At 42.2% G+C, this 18,642-nt stretch overlaps 2 protein-coding genes and 1 non-coding gene across 3 annotated transcripts; 1 reads left to right on the top strand and 2 right to left on the bottom strand.

Annotated features, from left to right (window-relative positions):
• Positions 1–9,291: 9,291 nt before the first annotated feature.
• LOC138868669 (uncharacterized) lies at positions 9,292–10,527 on the bottom strand. The gene is made up of 3 exons (XM_070146235.1): positions 10,444–10,527; positions 9,873–10,365; positions 9,292–9,704 (listed from the first exon to the last, which is right to left on the bottom strand). Exons 1-3 carry the CDS (start codon positions 10,525–10,527, stop codon positions 9,292–9,294), a joined length of 990 nt encoding a protein of 329 aa, XP_070002336.1.
• A 1,538-nt stretch (positions 10,528–12,065) lies between these two features.
• Positions 12,066–13,052, bottom strand: LOC138868651 (uncharacterized). Its single transcript, XM_070146218.1, has 2 exons — positions 12,495–13,052; positions 12,066–12,410 (listed from the first exon to the last, which is right to left on the bottom strand). The coding sequence occupies exons 1-2, from the start codon at positions 13,050–13,052 to the stop codon at positions 12,066–12,068; spliced, it is 903 nt and encodes a 300-aa protein (XP_070002319.1).
• Positions 13,053–13,804: 752 nt separating this feature from the next.
• On the top strand, positions 13,805–13,911 carry LOC138881980 (small nucleolar RNA R71). Its single transcript, XR_011403410.1, has one exon. It is a non-coding gene; the product is annotated as a small nucleolar RNA R71 (small nucleolar RNA).
• The last annotated feature ends 4,731 nt before the right edge of the window (positions 13,912–18,642 follow it).

Below are 18,642 nucleotides of genomic sequence, written 5' to 3'. Positions count from 1 at the left end.
GCAGAGCCACCGAGTGAATGACCTTAACGATCGTTTTAGAAGTAGCGCTTTACTAGCCTGACGACTCAAAGCAAGGTCGAAATCCATCAAACTGATTAATTAACGACTCACCAAGCAAGGGCACGTTGCGCGATAGTAGCCAGTTCAAGGAAGTGAAACTAAGACAGGAAACTTCCTTTTTTTTACTTTTAAGTAAGTAAGACCCTGTCCTCTTCCCTTTCGACATCAAGATAATTGACGAAGGTGGTGCTTTGAACATTTTCGCTGAAGTCGAAAAGATAAACATCTACCCGGTATACCAGCAATCCTTCTATGCGGATACCCCTTTTTTACTCTCAACCATTGCATTGCCGAGAGGAGAAAATGCTCAAGGTTCTATATATTCTTTCTTTATTCAATTCATTCCTATCCTTTTTGTTTTCAGTCCCGGGGTTCCTTTCCTCTCCAAGCCAATCGATCGCCTTCTTAGTTAACTGCGGAACCCGCCCTTTAGCCATCTATCTTTAGATACGGAGGGCTTATGAGTCACAGAATTTTAAGCCCAAAAAACAAGGTAAGAAAGGTGGGGAACAGCGGCCTCACACAAAAAGATTTGTCTAAGCAATCTCAAAGAGATTTTCAATAAGTCAATACCAAGATTTGCTTTCTGCGCCTACTGATGTGATGATAATTCAGAAGCTTTTTTGCAAAGAAGAAGGGCCCTGTTCCTATGGGTTCACGTGCTAAGGCTCCACTAAAAAATGCTCTTTTTCAAGAGAGAGGTTTAAGGCGCATTAATCACGCCTTGAAGGAGGGAAGTAGTGGAGTAGGAGAGGTAAAGATGGATGGGAATAGATAAGTAAGAGAGAAGGCGACACCAGCTAGCAGAACGGACGGAATGAGAAGAAATCCCCAGGATGGAAAGAAGCTTGAAAGAGAGAACCAGGAATGAAATAGCGAGACCAAACGAGCAAAAAGCCACGAAGGTTGACGATAAGAGCGTAAGACTTTATGCGAGAGGGTAGAGCCCTTGATCCTTTCAAGAATGTAATTATCCTGAATATTCAGGAGAAAATTAAGAACCTTTATAGTGGATTAAAAGAAAGAACAGACTCATATGAAAGTTCCCCAGAAAAAATGGCTGTTGTTGAATCAGCTGTGAAATACGCTCTTGCTCACGAATCTGCTGTTCTAGCTCAGACCAGGCTATCTCCGAGAAAATAGGGGTCCCGAACGGGAGAAGAATAAGGCAGGCTGTCCTTTGACTAGTTTGTAGTTTTTTCTGGGGCTATTTATTCTAAATTTCCCTCCTCGCCTAGAATAGAAGGATAAGATAAAAGGCAGGCTAAGCCCGTATTAGCTCTTTTCAGGTTGATAAGGTGGAATTGAAAACTTTGGAGCACATCCTTACCTACATCGAACTCTATGTGTTAAGCATATAGCTTTTCCTTCTGAGCCAGGATCACACTTCACACTAACCGAATCTCGCATAGAATCCATAAATGAAGAAAGCATCTCAATTGGAGAAAAGTTTGTTTTCCCGGGGAATTTGCTTGTCAACGAAATTCCACTCATAAGTAGGTTCACATCGTGATCTAAGTTCCATTTCCCATCGAGAGGTTATGATACTGGTAAAGAGTCCTATTCTTCTCCTTGGGTTATGAAAGAATTCAATAGCTCCGGGCTCCCTCACTGCATTCCAAGGCAAGCTCCTACTAGATCCTACTATTCCTGATATTCCTACTGGATTTGAGCAACTCGAGTATGAACACTGTATCGCTATGCCCCTCGCTTAGCCCCGCTCTTTGGTTTAGGATGGATCCGGACTGGAAGCGAAAATACCGTAAAAATGGCTTCTTTCTTTGTCTCCGCTGGACTCTTTTGTAATAGCTTGATGAGCTGAACCAACAAGAGATATTACGTTCTACCTTCTGCTTCGAGCCCGGCCGAGAGTGAGCTTCCCGATAGTCTCTTCCTTCCTAGAAATAGAACTCTAACTATCCCGTCTCCTTACTCGAGATATCTGAGATAGCTCCGTAAACTAATAACTTATAATAGACGAGCCCATTATCCTTATGTTCTGAACTTGCTTCTTGGTACAAGGGGAGGGGCGAAGAATTCTAGTTCTAGTTCTTCTTCTGCCTAATCTTTAGTACCGCTTTGAGATTTAATCTTTAGAACCATGTGCCTAAGAGGGCGAGGACCTTTATAGCCATAATTCTTCCCCCGGTTCTACCTCCTTCTGCAATAGTGATCTATCCCGTCAATCCCACCCGCGAGCTATCCATTCTAACCTGTCTTTGCCTAGCAAGATACGTCTAGTTCTCCCTCCGCTTGCCTATCTCAGTAGGAAATTGGAACAGTCTCCGATTTCAAAGAAAAAGCTGAGGCGAGAGCTATACCTTCTGGAACCGGAGCAATAACTGCTATAAAGTAAGGAGATACGCAGGAACGATCCCTAAAGCAAATACTCTGAATGCTCCACGACTAAGTATACCCATTCAGACTCGCTTTTGTTCAATTATAAAGAAATAAGCACTTTGATGAAGATTTATAGCATCATTCAAGTAAATACAGATTAAGATCGTAGAAATATGAGCTTGTGATATAGCTACACCTAATTCCAGACCGGTGAATACGATATCTAAAATATCGACGTTGAAGTTGTATTCCGACATTGCATCCTTCGGTGACTGCAGGGTATGTTGCGCCTCAGGGCGTTTCTTCTATCTTCAGTGTATGGTTGGTATCTTTCTTTGTTTGGCTTTGGCTCCTTTGTTGGAAGCCTGGTAGGATATACCGAACTCGAGGGGGATCCTAGTTGGTCGTCTTCGACCCTGATCTTTGATTGGTATCGGTTGTGGACATCTGACCAAGTTACGGCAGGATATTCGACTAAGTTCTGCTTTAGCTATTTCGAAGCTACCGAGCTTCGCTCGTTCAAACCTTGAGTGAAGGCCTGCACTGCCCAGTCGTTAGAGACTGGTGGTAGTTCCATTCGCTCTGTTTTATAGCGAGATACGAAATCATGCAGCATCTCGTTCTCCCTTTGCCTGATTTTAAAGACGTCAGATTTCCTTATAGCTACCTTGATGGCACCAACATATGCCTTTATGAAGGAATCTGCCAGCATAGCAAATGAATCTATCAAGTTTGGGGCCAGTTTGTGATACCACATCATCGCCCCTTTTGAAAGCGTCTCTCCAAACTTTTTTAATATGACGAATTCGATCTCGTCATCCTTTAGGTCGTTTCCCTTCACTGCACAAGTGTAAGCAATGACGTGCTCGTTGGGGTCCGAGGTTCCGTTGTACTTCAGAAGGTCGGGCATTTTGAACTTCTTGGGAATGGGTTTTGGGGTCGCTTCCTATGGGAATGGTTTTTGTACGAACTTCTTCGAATCTATACCTCTCAATATTGGAGGTGCACCCGGAATTTGAATGACCTTAGAATTGTAGGTCTCTACCTTCTTGTCGTTGGCTTCTATCTTCTTCTCACCCGATTCAATCCTTTTTGTGAGGTCTTCGAGCATCTTTATGATGGCGGGGTCGGCTGCCGACCTGGTTATTGCTTGATCTTTCTGGTCCTGCTCGGCTTAGGGAGCCGTTTCCGGTGCACCCAAGGCTTCGTTATCCCTAATCCCGCCTTTAAACCCTTGGTTATTGATCCCTCATATACTCTGGGAGTGGTGTTGTTCAACAATTACCTAAATATGTACTCTCTCCCGAGTTATGCATACTAAATAGGCACAGCTAATTGAGGAACCTATCAATTAACTACAACAAGAACGTAGTTGAACAAATAGAGATTAAACCAGACAAACTATATTAACATAACAAGAATTTCATCCTTCAATAGGTTCCATCAAAACCTTAGACTAAATATTTAGCTACTCATAATCATGTTCATAATTTTCCAAATAAATTGCATAATTAAATTACAAAGCAAATATGAAGGAATGAAGAATTTGATGCCAATCTCATCCGGAAATTGCTCCAAACGTTTTCTCCATTTCGCAATAGCCTCCCTAGGTCTAAGATATGTCTAAAGTCTTCAAAATGGCATTTTTACATGTATTTATACCAAATAGGGTCGGGCCCAGACGAAAAAAACCCTTTCCTGCGCGAACTAGGACTTAGCTTTGTAAAAGTTGAACAGCCACGCCGCAGGCTGCGCCGCACCATGCGGCGGGGTAGTGCATTTTATCTGCAATCTCATAATTTCGAGTCAGGCACAATTTTACACTGCTGTGCCGCGCCTTACGGTGCCCCATGCGGCACAATAGTGCAATTTTCTCATAATGAACTTATTTCGTCCTCTTTTAACATCCAGACTTGGTACACGTCCCCCGAACATGATCACGACTTAATGTATTGGGCTTTTACTCAAACTTCAAAGCCCCAAATTGATCAATTTAGCTCCAAATTAACTTTTGAGCTCCAGATCGCTTCCTGCAAGGCATAAAACACATACTAAATGTAATTCACTGTCATTTGAGCTCAAACACACGTAAAAATGCAATCATTGGAATGTAATACCACGGCTAAAACACGGGTTTCTAGCCTAACATCAACACCCCACACTTAGACAATTGCTCCTCCTCGAGCATTTGAACTACACTGCATCTAGGGATAACCTTTCATCAAACAACTTCCCCGATACATCATGCCAAGAATAATTAAAGTAGACTGAGCACCTTATCATAACATCCCACCCTCAAAATTCGACTCAAAAGTACCATGCATTAGTCACTCTCCCACTTACTCTAAAATAGAGGTCAATGACATTACCTCTCCTTCATGAATCAAGTGCCCTCACACAACAAAAGAGAGTAGTCCCACACAAATTAAGAATATTTAGGAACTCGAGATAGAAAGAATTCACTCACTCTTAGAAACAACATTCATATGCCACAAAAGATGCACCATAGGCTTGCCCGTAGTGTACTACTCTACTAATCGAGCTCATTCAGTCTAGGATCAAGTAGGACTTTAATTGGTTGTAATGTAAGCTGTAGGACGGGTAGGATATATTTAGATGTAAGAGTGACTACACCTCCCTAAGAACTTTAATACATATACTTTAACATTCAAACCCCACTTATGTCAAACCAAAACTCCACCTTCACATCAATCTAGATTAACTCCCTACATCATTAAGAACAATTACGTCCGGAGCCACCACTATCAAAGAATATATATATATATATATATATTATTCTTTCCTTCTTCTTTTTCTTTTCTTTCTTTTTCAATTTAAGTGGCTCTTACTTTTTTTCAACACAATGCACTTTTCTCCTTATTCCATTAGTTCCACTCAAAAGCCCAACCAAACACCCCACACTTTAACTGTTACAAAGTTCATAACAATTCAAGTGCCCATGAGAGATGAAAAGGTTCAAATATATGGTCAATTAAAACAATTGGGTAAAGCTTGTAATGTGGTTGCCAAAGAAACAAGATTATAGGCTCAAAGGGGTTAACTACGATACATCATAATTAGGCGGGTAAAATATATATATATGTCTCAACAAAGAAATGCCTATATTATTTCCAAGACTGAACAAAACTACTATTTCGCTTTGCAAGCACACGGGGCAAGTTCTAGACATCAAATGCAATGCACAGAATAACACAAAACCTTACACACACATGGCACATAACTCACTCAGGATTGGACTTATCAAGACACTCTTAGTCAAAGTAGTTAAGCACAGTTTTAATCATACGATTTAGGGCACATATTTAAGAGTCAAGAATTGAGCCTAGGTGTCACAACTAAGGCCTTTACCACTCTCGAGGCATATGCAATCAAGGGACATTGATCCTTCAACTTAGCTTCCTAACTAAAGATTCTTAATTCCTAAAAAATATAAAGATTTAACTACACCCGGTTCAAGCAAAGCCCTTGGAAAAGAATCACAGCACAAAGAAAAACCAAGGGAGAGTTGTTACACTACCTAAAAGAAAAAAAAACTAAAATAAAAGACATATTTTTGGATTTTCACATATATGAATTTTTTTTCTCTTTCGACTCATCTCCCTCAAGAAATCAGTCGATGAAATCTATCGTCGGGAAGAGTCAAACTATATACTTAATTACTAACTATTACAGGCCCGATAGAATTCAGAATTATAGTTTACAAACCAATTGTCTCAGAAAGCAAGAAATAAATCAAACAAAACCAACTGGCAAATGAAAAACAAAGAAAAGTATAGATACAATCAAATAGGAGCACCCCACCCCACACTTAAGATATTGCATTGTCCCCAATGCAAAATAAGAAAATCAAGAGTGAAAAAGGGACTCCCTGAGACCCAAGGCCTAATCATCAACACCCTCGAAGGTGCGCAAATACTCCTCATCATCTGAGGGAATGGAGTTCACATCTTCATCAGGTGGCAGCTGTCCTCCTCTCGCCAACCCCAACCACTGCTGAGTGATAGTAGAAAGGGGGTGATCCTGCTACAACTCCTCCAAATTAGCCTCCCCCCGATCAACCCGAAGGCGCAAGTCAGAAAACAGTAGCTGTAGAGTCTCCTCAACGTGGACCATCCTCTGGTCTGAATTAACAGCCGCAGTAGGGGGGTCGATCACCGATGTAACATCAAAGGGCCTAATAGGGTAAGACACTAGAATAGTCCTGTCATAGTGGTACTCCTCCTCCATAAGGTGTGCTCGCAACAATTGAGTAATCATACTCGGGTAATGTAGATGGCGAGCCCTAAATGGTCTCACTTTAGCCATATGCTCAAGCATGATTTTACCAAGGTCGAACTGCATCCGAGTCAACAGGGCATAAATCAAACACATCTTCAGTTGGGGTACATCAATGTCACTTCCAGTCGGCGTGATCTTGGCATTAATCAACCGCAACACAACCCTGGCTGGCTGCTGGAATGTTGCCTTCTTCATGTCCTTGTGGAATTCATTTGCATCTCGTGTCCATGCGGCAGAAGAGTCAGCGCCACATAACAGGTGGCGAATAGCCGTATAGTCTGGCCGATGAAGAAACCTCTGAAAGAGCTTGTGCGAATGCTCTGTGAATCCCATAATCCTATTGATCACCCGAGAGGAGAATGGAATCACTTTACCCCTTAGATGCACTTCGTAAACAACATCCAAGCTGGCTTCAAGTTGCCAATTAGCATAAAATTCTTTCACTAGGTTCACATCCACCGCATCACCCGGACGGAACAGACTGTCGAAACCCAAAGCCCGAATGTTGTTGTAGATTTCACCATATTTACAGGCCAACTTCCTATCGTCAATAGCAACCTCAGGATCTGGGTTGACTGACGGGGCAAATGTCTAAAACCAGCATCGAGCATGGGCGGGGACAGCCCGTATACCATATTTGCATGCTGGCACCACATCTGCATCAGGGTCAATGCGCTCCTCTTCCTCCACTACTGGGGCGGGGGGGGGAGGTGCCCATCTCCCACCACGACGGCTGATAGAAGCAACCTCAAATGAACCAGTGTTAGAGCGTTTGCTCGGGTGGTGTGACATTCTACCTGCACAAGATGAATAATATTAGCCATAACACGAAAACCCAAAACAAAACCAAACGGGGTAACCACCCCACACTCATGTTATTGGCATGTTCACAAGTAAAATATATATCAGGGACTCAGACTACCCCGATGGAAGTGCGCCACAAGCAATCAACAATCCCCCCAACCACCAACATAATAGTACAACTACAAAATCACGGACTATACTAGTTAAACATACAAAATTAATAAGCTAATCTAGTAAATACGAAGAAAAATAAAAGAAGTTATCCTAATGCACTACTAACCAACTTCACAAAATACAACACACCACTACACAAGCACAAAGCATGAATCAAATATGCCAATTAGCACCTAGCACACATTTTCTCAGAGCAATTATTCTCCACTAAGCTACAATGTCACTTTCAAGGTCATTGAGGCATTTAGTCAAACACATGGCCTCCACCAAAGTTACCCCATAATTTTAACTTTAATTCTTCTAATATTAGTACACAACCATACCAAACAACCATCCTACCACCACCACAATGTGACAAGGGCACAAAGTGCTCCAAATTTGCACAGATACACCACTAATTTTTGGCCTTTAAGGCACCTCCACACAACTTCATCATAATTTCTTTTATAGGCATCAAGACATGCTAAATATCTTCCACAAGTATAAGCACAATGAAAACCCAATAAGTTAAGTACCAATCATAGCCAAAATAAGAAATTAAATTGAAAAATAAAATTAATTAGCACCAATACACTACCTAGGGTTTAGTTGAAATTAAACTATACTACTCATTACACTAACTTACTTAAAGAAAAGAGAAGAGAGTAGAGAAACTTACCTTGAGGATGAATGGAAGGGATATGATGTGTGTGTGGGAAGGAAATTTGAGAAGAAAAGAGAATGGGGGATTTGAGGGAAGGGCTTTAGCGTTTAGAGTGAAAGAGAAAAAAAAAGAACAAGGGGTTGGGGAGGTGGTCGCTGGTCAGAGAGTGTAAAACAAACGCTAAAAAAAATTATTTACTTATTTATTTTTAACCTTGTACTGCCGCGTCGCATGGTGCAGCGTCCCATGCGGCGCGATAGTGGAAATTAGCAGAGGCCTTCACTTTTTGTCTCTCAGACCCGTTTGGCCTGGCGCGGCGCCCCACGCGGCGCTGTAGGCCATTTTTCACAGAGTTCGATTTATTTTCGACATTTAGCTTCCGGGTTGCACCCCGGCTCTATTATGTACTTATTTTATGTCCAATTCATGCTTGTACCTGCCCAATCAAGTCTCATAACTCCTAAATTCTAATAATCCTAAACTATAATTATGGGTTAGTGAGGTTAAAAATTGGGTTGTCTCCTAATAAGCGCCTGATTTAACGTCACGGCACGATGCAGATGAGCACATTTAAGGCTCGCTCGACCTCTGAGGTTCGGTCAGACGGATCTCAGACACTTCCTTTGGTTCATTCATGCCCATGTTAGTTTCAATCTCTGCCCATTGACTCTAAATGTACGAAAGTCTTTCTCTATGGCAATCTCTACAGAACCTGAAGGGAATACTTCGACCACTCGAAATGGTCCAGACCATCGTGACCAGAGTTTACCCAAAAATAGCCTTAATCATGAGTTATAAAGCAACACCATATCTCTGGGCTTGAAACTTCGCTCCACAATGTTCTTTTCATGCAACCTCTTCATTCTTTCCTTGTACATCCTTGTGCTCTCAAAAGCAATATGTCTGAACTCGTCGAGCTCATGCAATTCTGTGATTCTCGTTGTGGCCGCATCCTAGCTGTAAAGATTCAGCTATTTCAGTGCCCACCAAGCTCTATGTTCAAGTTCCACTGGCAAATGGCATTCCTTCCCGAACACCAACTTATATGGTGACATATCAATCGGTGTTTTAAAAGTAGTTCTACAGGCCCAGAGTGCATCATCTAGCTTTTTCACCCAATTAGTTCTTGTGGCATTCACAGTCTTGGTCAATACACTCTTTATCTCTCTATTAGACACTTCCACATGTCCACTGGTTTGCGGGTGATAAGGTCTTTCCACCTTGTGGCATACATCATACTTCTCTAGCAACTTCTCGAAGGCTCGATTACAGAAGTGGGTGCCTCCGTCACTGATAATAGCTCTCGGGGTTCCAAAACGGGTGAATATGTTCTTCTTCATACATCCCATCACCACTCTCGCATCATTGATAGGAAGTGCAGCAGCTTCCACCCATTAAGACACGTAATCTATAGCAACAAGTATGCACTTATTGCAAAAGGAGCTGATGAAGGGTCCCATGAAGTCAATCCCCCAGACATAAAACACTTCCACCTCTTGAATCGGGTTCATGGGCATCCCATGGCGACAGAAAATGTTCCCGGTTCGCTGACATTCATTGCAGCCCTTTACCCATTGGTGTGTATCTTTAAACACTGTTGGCCAAAAGAAACCGGACTCTAGTACTTTCACAGCTGTACTGACTCCTCCAAAATGCCCTTCATACGCCGATGCATGACATGCCTGCAAAACAGAAGATTGTTCTATCTCGGGGATGCATCTCCGGATCATATTATCAACACATATTCGAAACATGTAAGGTTCATCCCAATAGTACATGCAGCAATCACAATAAAACTTTTTCTTTTGTACAGAGGAAAGGTCATAGGGAACTATACCGCTGGCCAGGTAATTTGCAAAGTCTGCGTACCATGGCACTTCCTCAAGACTAGTAGCGAGCAGTTGCTCGTCTGGAAAGGTTTCTAGAATGTCCTCAACCTCAACTGAGTTTTCCGCTCCCTCAAGTCGTGATAGATGGCCAGCGACTTGGTTTTCTTTGACCTTACGGTCACAAATTTCGAGGTCGAATTCTTGCAGTAGCAACACCTAACAAATCAGGCAAGGCTTAGACTCTTTCTTCTCAATCAAGTACCTGAGAGCTGCATGATCAGTGTATATAATTACCTTAGAGCCAATCAGGTACGATCTGAATTTGTCGAAAGCAAACACCACATCCAACATCTCCTTCTCAGTCACAGTGTAGTTCATCTAGGATCCACTCAGTGTTCTACTGGCATAGTAGATTGGATGCATTAGCTTGTCTTTCCGCTGTCCCAGCATTGCCCCCACTGCGTAGTCACTGGCATCACACATGAGTTCGAATGGTTGCTCCCAGTTGGGGGCAACAATGATGGGTGTTGTGACCAGCCTCTTTTTCAGCTCCTCGAATGCTAGCCTGCATTCATCAGAAAATAAGAAAGAGTGATCTTTTTCTAACAACTTACAGAGAGGGTTAGCAGTTTTTGAGAAGTCTCTTATGAATCTCCGGTAAAAACCGGCATGTCCGAGGAAGCTCCTGATTGCCTTGACTGAAGTTGGAGGTGGCAGTTTGGCTATCATGTCAACTTTAGCGCGATCCACCTCGATTCCTTTACTGGACACCTGGTGCCCCAAGACTATGCTCTCTTGTGCCATGAAATGGCACTTCTCCCAATTAAGAACCAGGTTACTCTCAATACACCGTTTCAGCACACAAGTCAAATTGATAAGGCACTCATCAAATGAGTTCCCCACCACTAAGAAATCATCCATGAATACCTCCATTATGTCCTCCACCATGTCAGTGAATATGGCCATTATGCACCTTCGGAATGTGGCGAGTGCATTGCATAGGCCAAAGGGCATCCTCCGAAAGGCATAAATGCCATATGGGCAAGTGAAGGAGGTCTTCTCTCTATCCTCTGGTGCAATGGAGATTTGATTGTACCCTGAGTACCCATCCAGAAAATAGAAGTGTGACCTCCTGCCAATCTGTCTAGCATCTGATCAATGAAGGGAAGTGGGAAGTGGTCTTTCCGGGTGGCTAAATTTAACTTTCTATAGTCCATGTAAATTCTCCAGCCCGTAATGGTTCTTATTGAAATCAATTCATTGTTATCATTTTTGATCACCGTCATGCCACCCTTCTTATGTACACAATGCACTGGGCTAACCCAGCTGCTGTCAGAGATTGGTAAAATGATTCCCGCATCTAACCACTTTATCACTTCTTTCTTCACCACTTCCTTCATGTTTGGGTTCAACCTTCTTAGGTGTTCCCTGGAAGGTTTGTGTCCCTCTTCCAGCAGAATCTTATGCATATAGTAGGCGGGGCTGATCCCTTTAATGTCTGCCATGGTCCACCCAATGGCAGTCTTACACTCCTTGAGTACCTGCAAGAGTTGTTGTGCCTGCACATCTAACAAACTAGATGAGATAATAACAGGTAATATGGAGTCAGGTCCAAGGAACTCATACCTGAGATGGGCGGGCAATGGCTTTAATTCCAGCTTTGGGGGTTCTTCGATGGATGGATTGGCTAGAGGAGTTTATCTATTTTCTAACTGCAAGGGCTCAGACTCAAGAGATCTATCCCAGAACCCTCTGCCCTCTAACGCCAATACCCATTCTTCCAGTTCTTATCCATTCACCTCATCTATATTCATGAGACATGCAGCAAGAGGGTCCTCAATAGTCAGCATCTCATCATCAGTTTTGACAATTACATCCACGGCATCAATAAGAGAGCAATTGGTGAATTCACTTGGTCACCTCATAGATTTCTGTACATTGAATGTTATCTCTTCGTCGTTCAATCTCATCTTGAGCTCCCCAGTCTCACAATCAATGAGAGCTCTCCTTGTGGCCAAGAACGGTCTTCCCAAAATTATCAGAATTTCTTCATCCACCTTGCAGTCCAAGATCACAAAATCTGCAGGGAATACAAATTTCCCCACCTGAATCAACACATCATCCAGGATACCAGAGGGTCTTTTTACAGTCTTGTCAGCCAGCTGCAACAACATAGAGGTGGGTCTAGCTCTTCCAATCCCCAACCTCTTATAAATCGCCAGGGGTATAAGATTAATGCAAGCCCCTAGATGACAAAGTGCCTTAGCAAAAGCAAAATTACCAATAGTTCAGGGAATTGTAAAGCTCCCTGGGTCAGATAGCTTCTCTACAATTGGTCTAGTCACCATTTCACTGCAGGTCTGAGTAAGAGTCACCGTGGCCAGGTCTTGGAAATCAAATTTTCTAGACATTAAGTCCTTCATCATTTTTGCATACCTAGGCATCTCTTTCAAAGCATATATCAATGGAATATTTACCTGGATTTGTTTAAGCATCTCCAAGAATTTCTTGTACTGTTCCTCTTTTTGGTGCTTAGCCAGCCTCTGAGGGAATAGTGCAGGAGGTCTCTTCTTCCTAATGATTTGGGACTGCTCTTTATCAGCTACCACCTCAACTACTTGTTCCTGGGCTGTCTCAGCTTCTTTCTCAGTCTCAATCTGAATGTTGTGTTCTTCCTGAGCAGGCTGGACTGTCACCTCTGTCAGTTTCGTTGACTCATCTAGCTCAATGGGCACTGGTATGAGAGTCTCAGCCTGTCTGCTCTCTTGAGCCCTTTCTTGCTCTATGTCTAAATCTCTGCCATTCCGTAGACCCACTGCCATCAATTGCTTCGGGCCTTGATCTTTGGGGTTTATTTGAGTGTCTGCAGGTAATGTCCCATGAGCACGATTGTTTAGAGACATTGAAATTTGGCCATCTGCACTTCAATATTCTTGATAGCTGAATCGTGTGCATCTACTCTCTCACTAAATTTTGCATTAGACCCAATATCCTGTTGCATCATTGCCTCAAGTCTAGCAAACCCATCTTCTTGCCGTCCACCATGCTGCTGTTGAGGAGGGTGATACCCCTACTATTGATTTTGATTTTTGTTATATCCCCGTGGCCTTGGGTAAGGTGCCATATTGTTAGGAGGTCTAATACCTCCCATGTTCCCATTGTTGAACTGTGGCTGGACTGGCCTATACGGCTAAGCTGGCCCCAATTCTGACCACCCTGTCTCTGGCCTCCATAATTAGACACATAGTTCATGTCTTCAGGGTAGTGATGATGATCATGCTCTGCATTCCACTGGTTACCAATTGGCTGACTAATGCAAGATGTGCACAAGCCCCCATTGGTAGTATCTACGATGTGTACCTGCTGCTTCTGCCCTGACTCTTCCACCTTTTTAGTAAGTATACTCATCTGTGTCAATAAGGTGGCCATATTTTTAGACATAGAGTTGGATGGATCTAAGGGCACTGAGTGAACCACTGGAGTGATATGTGCATTCTTGGTTGTCCATCCCGAATTCTGCGCCACCTTATCAAGCAGACTCTAGCCTTCTCTCCATGTTTTGCTCAAAAATGCTCCACCAGCTGTAGCATCAACAATGTTCTTCACACTATCTGACAATCTCATGTAAAACTGCTGCCCCAACATCAGATCTGGAATACCATGGTATGGACATATAACCAGCATCCCTTTGAAACGCTCCCATGTTTCATGCAGTGTCTCCATTGGTCTCTGTGTAAAACTCAAAATTTCATCAATTTGTGGAGCAATCTTGTTGGGTGAGTGGAACTTGTTATGGAATTGCTTGACTAACTCCTCCCAAGTTGTTATGGAATTTATGGGGAGTGAGTTTAGCCAGGTCTAGGCAGCTCCTATCACTGAGAATGGAAACAATAACAGCTTGATTGCTTCCGGAGTTATGTTGGGCTGCCTTTGGGTTTTGTAGATTGACAGGAAATTCTTCAAGTGATGTTGAGGATCTTCGACTTGTGACCCCAAAAATAGTCCCTATTTTGCAACAAGTGCAGCATGTTATTCGTGATTTGAAACGATTCAGCTTGTATCTGCGGGACTACAATCGTTGTGGCAATATTTTCAGCTGTGGGTTGTGCCCAGTCATAGAGAGCAGCCTTTGGCGCTATTGGTATATCTGGGTCTACTTGGTGATCTCCCATGTTTGGTTTGAATTGTTCAGTTATTTGTTGTTGTTTGTTTTTCCGGTTGGCCCAATTCAAGGCCTTGAAAACTTTTTCGGGATCTGATAATGCTTCAAATACTTCACCAGATCTCAATGAGTTTCTAGGCATGTACCTGTACAACCAAGTCAACAAACGTTAAAATTTCAATGTATAGATTGGGTGTAGAGAAAACTGACTACACTAAGAAGTTTTGTATTTCGTTCAATTGTAATTGATAACACCGTTAATTCCCCGGCAACGACGCCAAAATTTGATCACGCCCAACTATGCCTTATAAAAAGGACACGCGGACGTTGCAAATATAATCTGTGTATTTCGCCCAGAGTCGAACCCACAAGGAATTAACCTATCAATTACTCTTGTCAGACTTACTAAATTCTATGCAATCAACTTTCCAAACGTTTTGAATAATAATTGAGGATGTTCCACTAACTAAGACTGACTGTAATTAAGCAAATAAAGACTAACTATGATTAAGTTGTAAACAATTAAGGGAAGGATCTAAGGTTATAATTTCCCCTATTGATGGAATCCCTTCCGATTATGTTTCACATAGATTCGCTTAATCGTCTCTATCAATCATGAGCACTCTTATTATCGTAAATCTCTCCCGAGTAATCACGACAATTTACTAGACGCACTCTCCTGAGTTACGCTAGCTGGATTTGTTTATTAAAACTCACTTTAGATTGTACCCAAGGCTTCATTATCCCTAATCCCGCCTTTAAACCCTCGGTTATTGATCCCTCATATACTCTAGGAGTGGTTTTGTTCAACAATTACCTAAATATGAACTATCTCCCGAGTTATGCATACTAAATAGGCACAGCTAATTGAGGATCCTATCAATTAACTACAACAAGAACGTAGTTGAACAAATAGAAATTAAACCAAGCAAACTATATTAACATAACAAGAAGTTCATCCTTCAATAGGTTCCATCAAAACCTTAGACTAAATATTTATCTACTCATAATCGTGTTCATAATTTTCCAAATAAATTGCATAATTAAATTACAAAGCAAATATGAAAGAATGAAGAATTTGATGCCAATCTCCTCCGAAAATTGCTCCAAACATTTTCTCCCTTCCACAATAGCCTCCCTAGGTCTAAGATATGTCCAAAGTCTTCAAAATGATATTTTGCATGTATTTATACCAAATAGGGTCGGGCCCAAATGAAAAAAACCCTTTCCTGCGCGAACTAGGACTTAGCTCTGTAAAAGTTGAACAGCCGCGCCACAGGCTGTGCCGCACCATGCGGCGCGGTAGTGCATTTTATCTGCAACCTCATAATTTCGAGTCATGCATAATTTTACACTACTGCACCGCACCTTGCGGCGCGGCGGTGCAATTTTCTCAGAGTGAACTTATTTCGTCCTCTTTTAACATCCAGACTTGTTACACGACCCCTGAAAATGATCCCGGCTTAATGTATTGGGCTTTTACTCAGACTTCAAAGCCCCAAATTGATCAATTTAGCTCCAAATCAACCTTTGAGCTCTGGATCGCTTCCTGCAAGGCATAAAATACGTACTAAGTGTAATTCACTATCATTTGAGCTCAAACGCACGTAAAAATGCAATCATTGGAATGTAATACCACGGCTAAAATACGGGTTTCTAGCCTAACATCAAACCCTATATATATCGGCCCTTAGACTCTTTTATATCGGCTCTTAGGCTCTTTTAGGTTGCCCTTAGGATTTTTTAGGTCGGCCCTTAAGCTCTTTAAGTCGGGTCGATTCGGCCTCTAAAGTGGCTTATAAATTTTCCCTCTTTTCGGCTAAAAGACTTGGTGAAAATTATCTATGCCTTGGCATGTGTTTTTTGTACCCGTTGGGTTTTTCGAAGGTCTACCGATTGGAACCTCATTTGTAATTCATTTGTGTAACAATAATCGAATACCTCTTGAGGTTTTTTCAAAGGCTGATGTTTATCGAAGCCTTTAAATCATTCGAGGGCTGATTTTACCGAAGCCCCTTTATTGTTTGTTTTTGCCGAGGGTAGCCTGATTTAACCATTTTTTTAAAGTGTTTGAAGGCCTGTAATTTATGGCAGAAGTCGGACATCTCCGAGCCGCATTATTTCGGCCGTAGCCTTTATATGACTGTAGTCTTTGATATGGTTGTAGCCTTCGGGTAGTCTCTTAGACTTGTTTCCCGATAACCTTTTGAACTTGTTCGAAAGGTTATTCCCCGAGTATGATGGCCTTGGCCTTTATGTCGAGGGGATGCCTCTTTGAGGTCATATGAGTTCGAGTTTTTGATGACTCGAGCGTGCTGACTGTAGATGACAATCCCCGAGTATTCAGGGTGTATTTGTGTTCTGGCCCTTGGGCCATTTATCGTAGAATTATAAGTGTAGAGATCATATGGTAATAGACTTTGAGACACAAAGTGTTTTTATATAGAAAAAATGCTTCTTTGAATAATTGATACATGCGTACATATTTTGCCATCAGAGCTCGACTATTCTTTATGGACACGGTTCATCTGACCATTTGGCCCATTAAAAAGTTCTCCTATCAAGGCCCTCTTTGGCGTGAAGTATTTTCCTCGAAAATATAACCTCCGAGGGTGATACCCCCAGTATTCGAGGTTGATTATAAAGAAGCCTTGGATATTGTTGAGTTCTCCTTAGGTAGATAGTTGTTGCCTCGTTAAAAACCTCGTCGATAAAACCAATTTGGGACAAAATTTGATCTAAGGGAAAAAGAGTGCAATGCATACTTTAAAACCTAAGACCTTCTATAAAAAGGTACCTTTGATACCTTTGATTGTCCACCTGCAGTGGGTTAGTTTCAAATTCAAATGGACAAAAAAAAAAGAAATCATACCTTAGCAATAGTATCGTTTGAGTAGTGATATGTTCCAATTGTTTGAAAATTGCTCGCCTTCCATCGTGCCAAGTTTCTAAGATCCTTTGCCGACAATTCCGAGGACTCGGTATGGTCCTTTCCAATTTGGGCCTAGTTTCCCTTCATTCAGGTCTCGAGTATTGAGGGTGACTTTTCGTAGAACTAAGTCCCCGACTCCAAAGTGTCGAAGGTTGGTCCTTCGATTATAGTATCTTTCGATTCTTTGCTTTTGTGCGGCCATCCGAACAAGTGCTGCCTTCGTTTTTCATCTAATAGCTCGAGGCTAGTATTCATAGCCTCGTGATTTCACTCCTTTGATGCATGTCAAAACATGGCACTAGGTTCTCCGACCTCGACAGGGATAAGGGCCTCAGAGTCATAAACTAAAGAGAACGGAGTAGCCCCTGTGCTAGACTTCGATATTGTTCGATATGCCTAAAGGACCTCGGGTAGAACTTCTCTCCATTTTCCCTTTGCATCGCCCAACCTTTTATTCAGGTTTTGAATGATAGTTTTGTTTGTTGATTCGGCTTGTCCATTTCTAGTTGGGTGGTATGGTGTTGATAAGATCCTCTTAATCTTGTGTGCTTCGAGGAACTCTGTCACCTTGTTGCCGATGAATTGTTTTCCATTTTCACATATAATATCAGCAGGTATCCTGAACCGACACATGATGTGATCCCAGATAAAGTCAATAACTTCCTTTTCTCTAACCTTCTCAAAGACCTGTGCTTCCACCCATTTAGAAAAGTAATCAGTCATAAACAAAATAAATTTAGCTTTACCTAAGGCCGTTGGTAGGGGACCGACTATGTCCATCCCCCATTTTATGAAAGGCCATGGGGATAGGACCGAGTTGAGCTGCTCCAGGCTAATGGATCATCGGTGCAAACCGTTGGCATTTATCACATTTTTGACAAACTCCTTGGTATCGTTTTCCATGCTTTCCCAGTAATACCCTGCTCTGATAATTTTTTGAATCAAAGACTCGGCGCCGGAAAGGTTCCCACAAGTACCTTCGTGGATTTCTCGCAGAACATAATCGGTATCCCCTGGCCCTAAACATACCGCCAATGGCCCATCGAACGTTCTTCTGTGTAATATTCCATCCCCATCTAGTGTGAACCTAGTAGCCTTGGTTCGTAGAGCCCTCGATTCTTTGTGATCCGATGGGAGCTTTCCATTTTTCTAATAGTCAATATACTTATTTCTCCAATCCCAAGTCAAGCTCGTGGAATTTACTTCGGCATGACCTTCCTCGACCACGGATCTTGATAACTGAACGACAGTCCTTGGGACAATATCGTCTTCTTCGACCGACGATCCCAAATTTACAAGTACATCGGCCTCACTATTCTACTCTCGAGGCACATGATCCAGGGTCCATTCTTTGAAGCGCTGAAACGTCACATGTAGTTTGTCTAAGTACCTCAACATT

This window comes from Nicotiana sylvestris, chromosome 1, assembly GCF_000393655.2.
Source record: "Nicotiana sylvestris chromosome 1, ASM39365v2, whole genome shotgun sequence".
Lineage (NCBI taxonomy): Eukaryota > Viridiplantae > Streptophyta > Magnoliopsida > Solanales > Solanaceae > Nicotiana > Nicotiana sylvestris.
This window is presented reverse-complemented; position numbering and strand designations above follow the sequence as displayed.

Bases quoted from the DNA above. Each gene is read 5' to 3' on its own strand.
- LOC138868651 (XM_070146218.1), bottom strand. From the start codon at position 13,052: ATGTCTCTAAACAATCGTGCTCATGGGACATTACCTGCAGACACTCAA. The intron at 12,411-12,494 runs GTGACTAGACCA...GCTTTTGCTAAG, and splicing joins CTCAGACCTGCAGTGAAATG to GCACTTTGTCATCTAGGGGC.
- LOC138868669 (XM_070146235.1), bottom strand. From the start codon at position 10,527: ATGAACTACACTGTGACTGAGAAGGAGATGTTGGATGTGGTGTTTGCT. The intron at 10,366-10,443 runs GTAATTATATAC...CTGATTTGTTAG, and splicing joins CGTACCTGATTGGCTCTAAG to GTGTTGCTACTGCAAGAATT. The intron at 9,705-9,872 runs GTCAGCGAACCG...AATGGGTGGAAG, and splicing joins GGTAAAGGGCTGCAATGAAT to CTGCTGCACTTCCTATCAAT.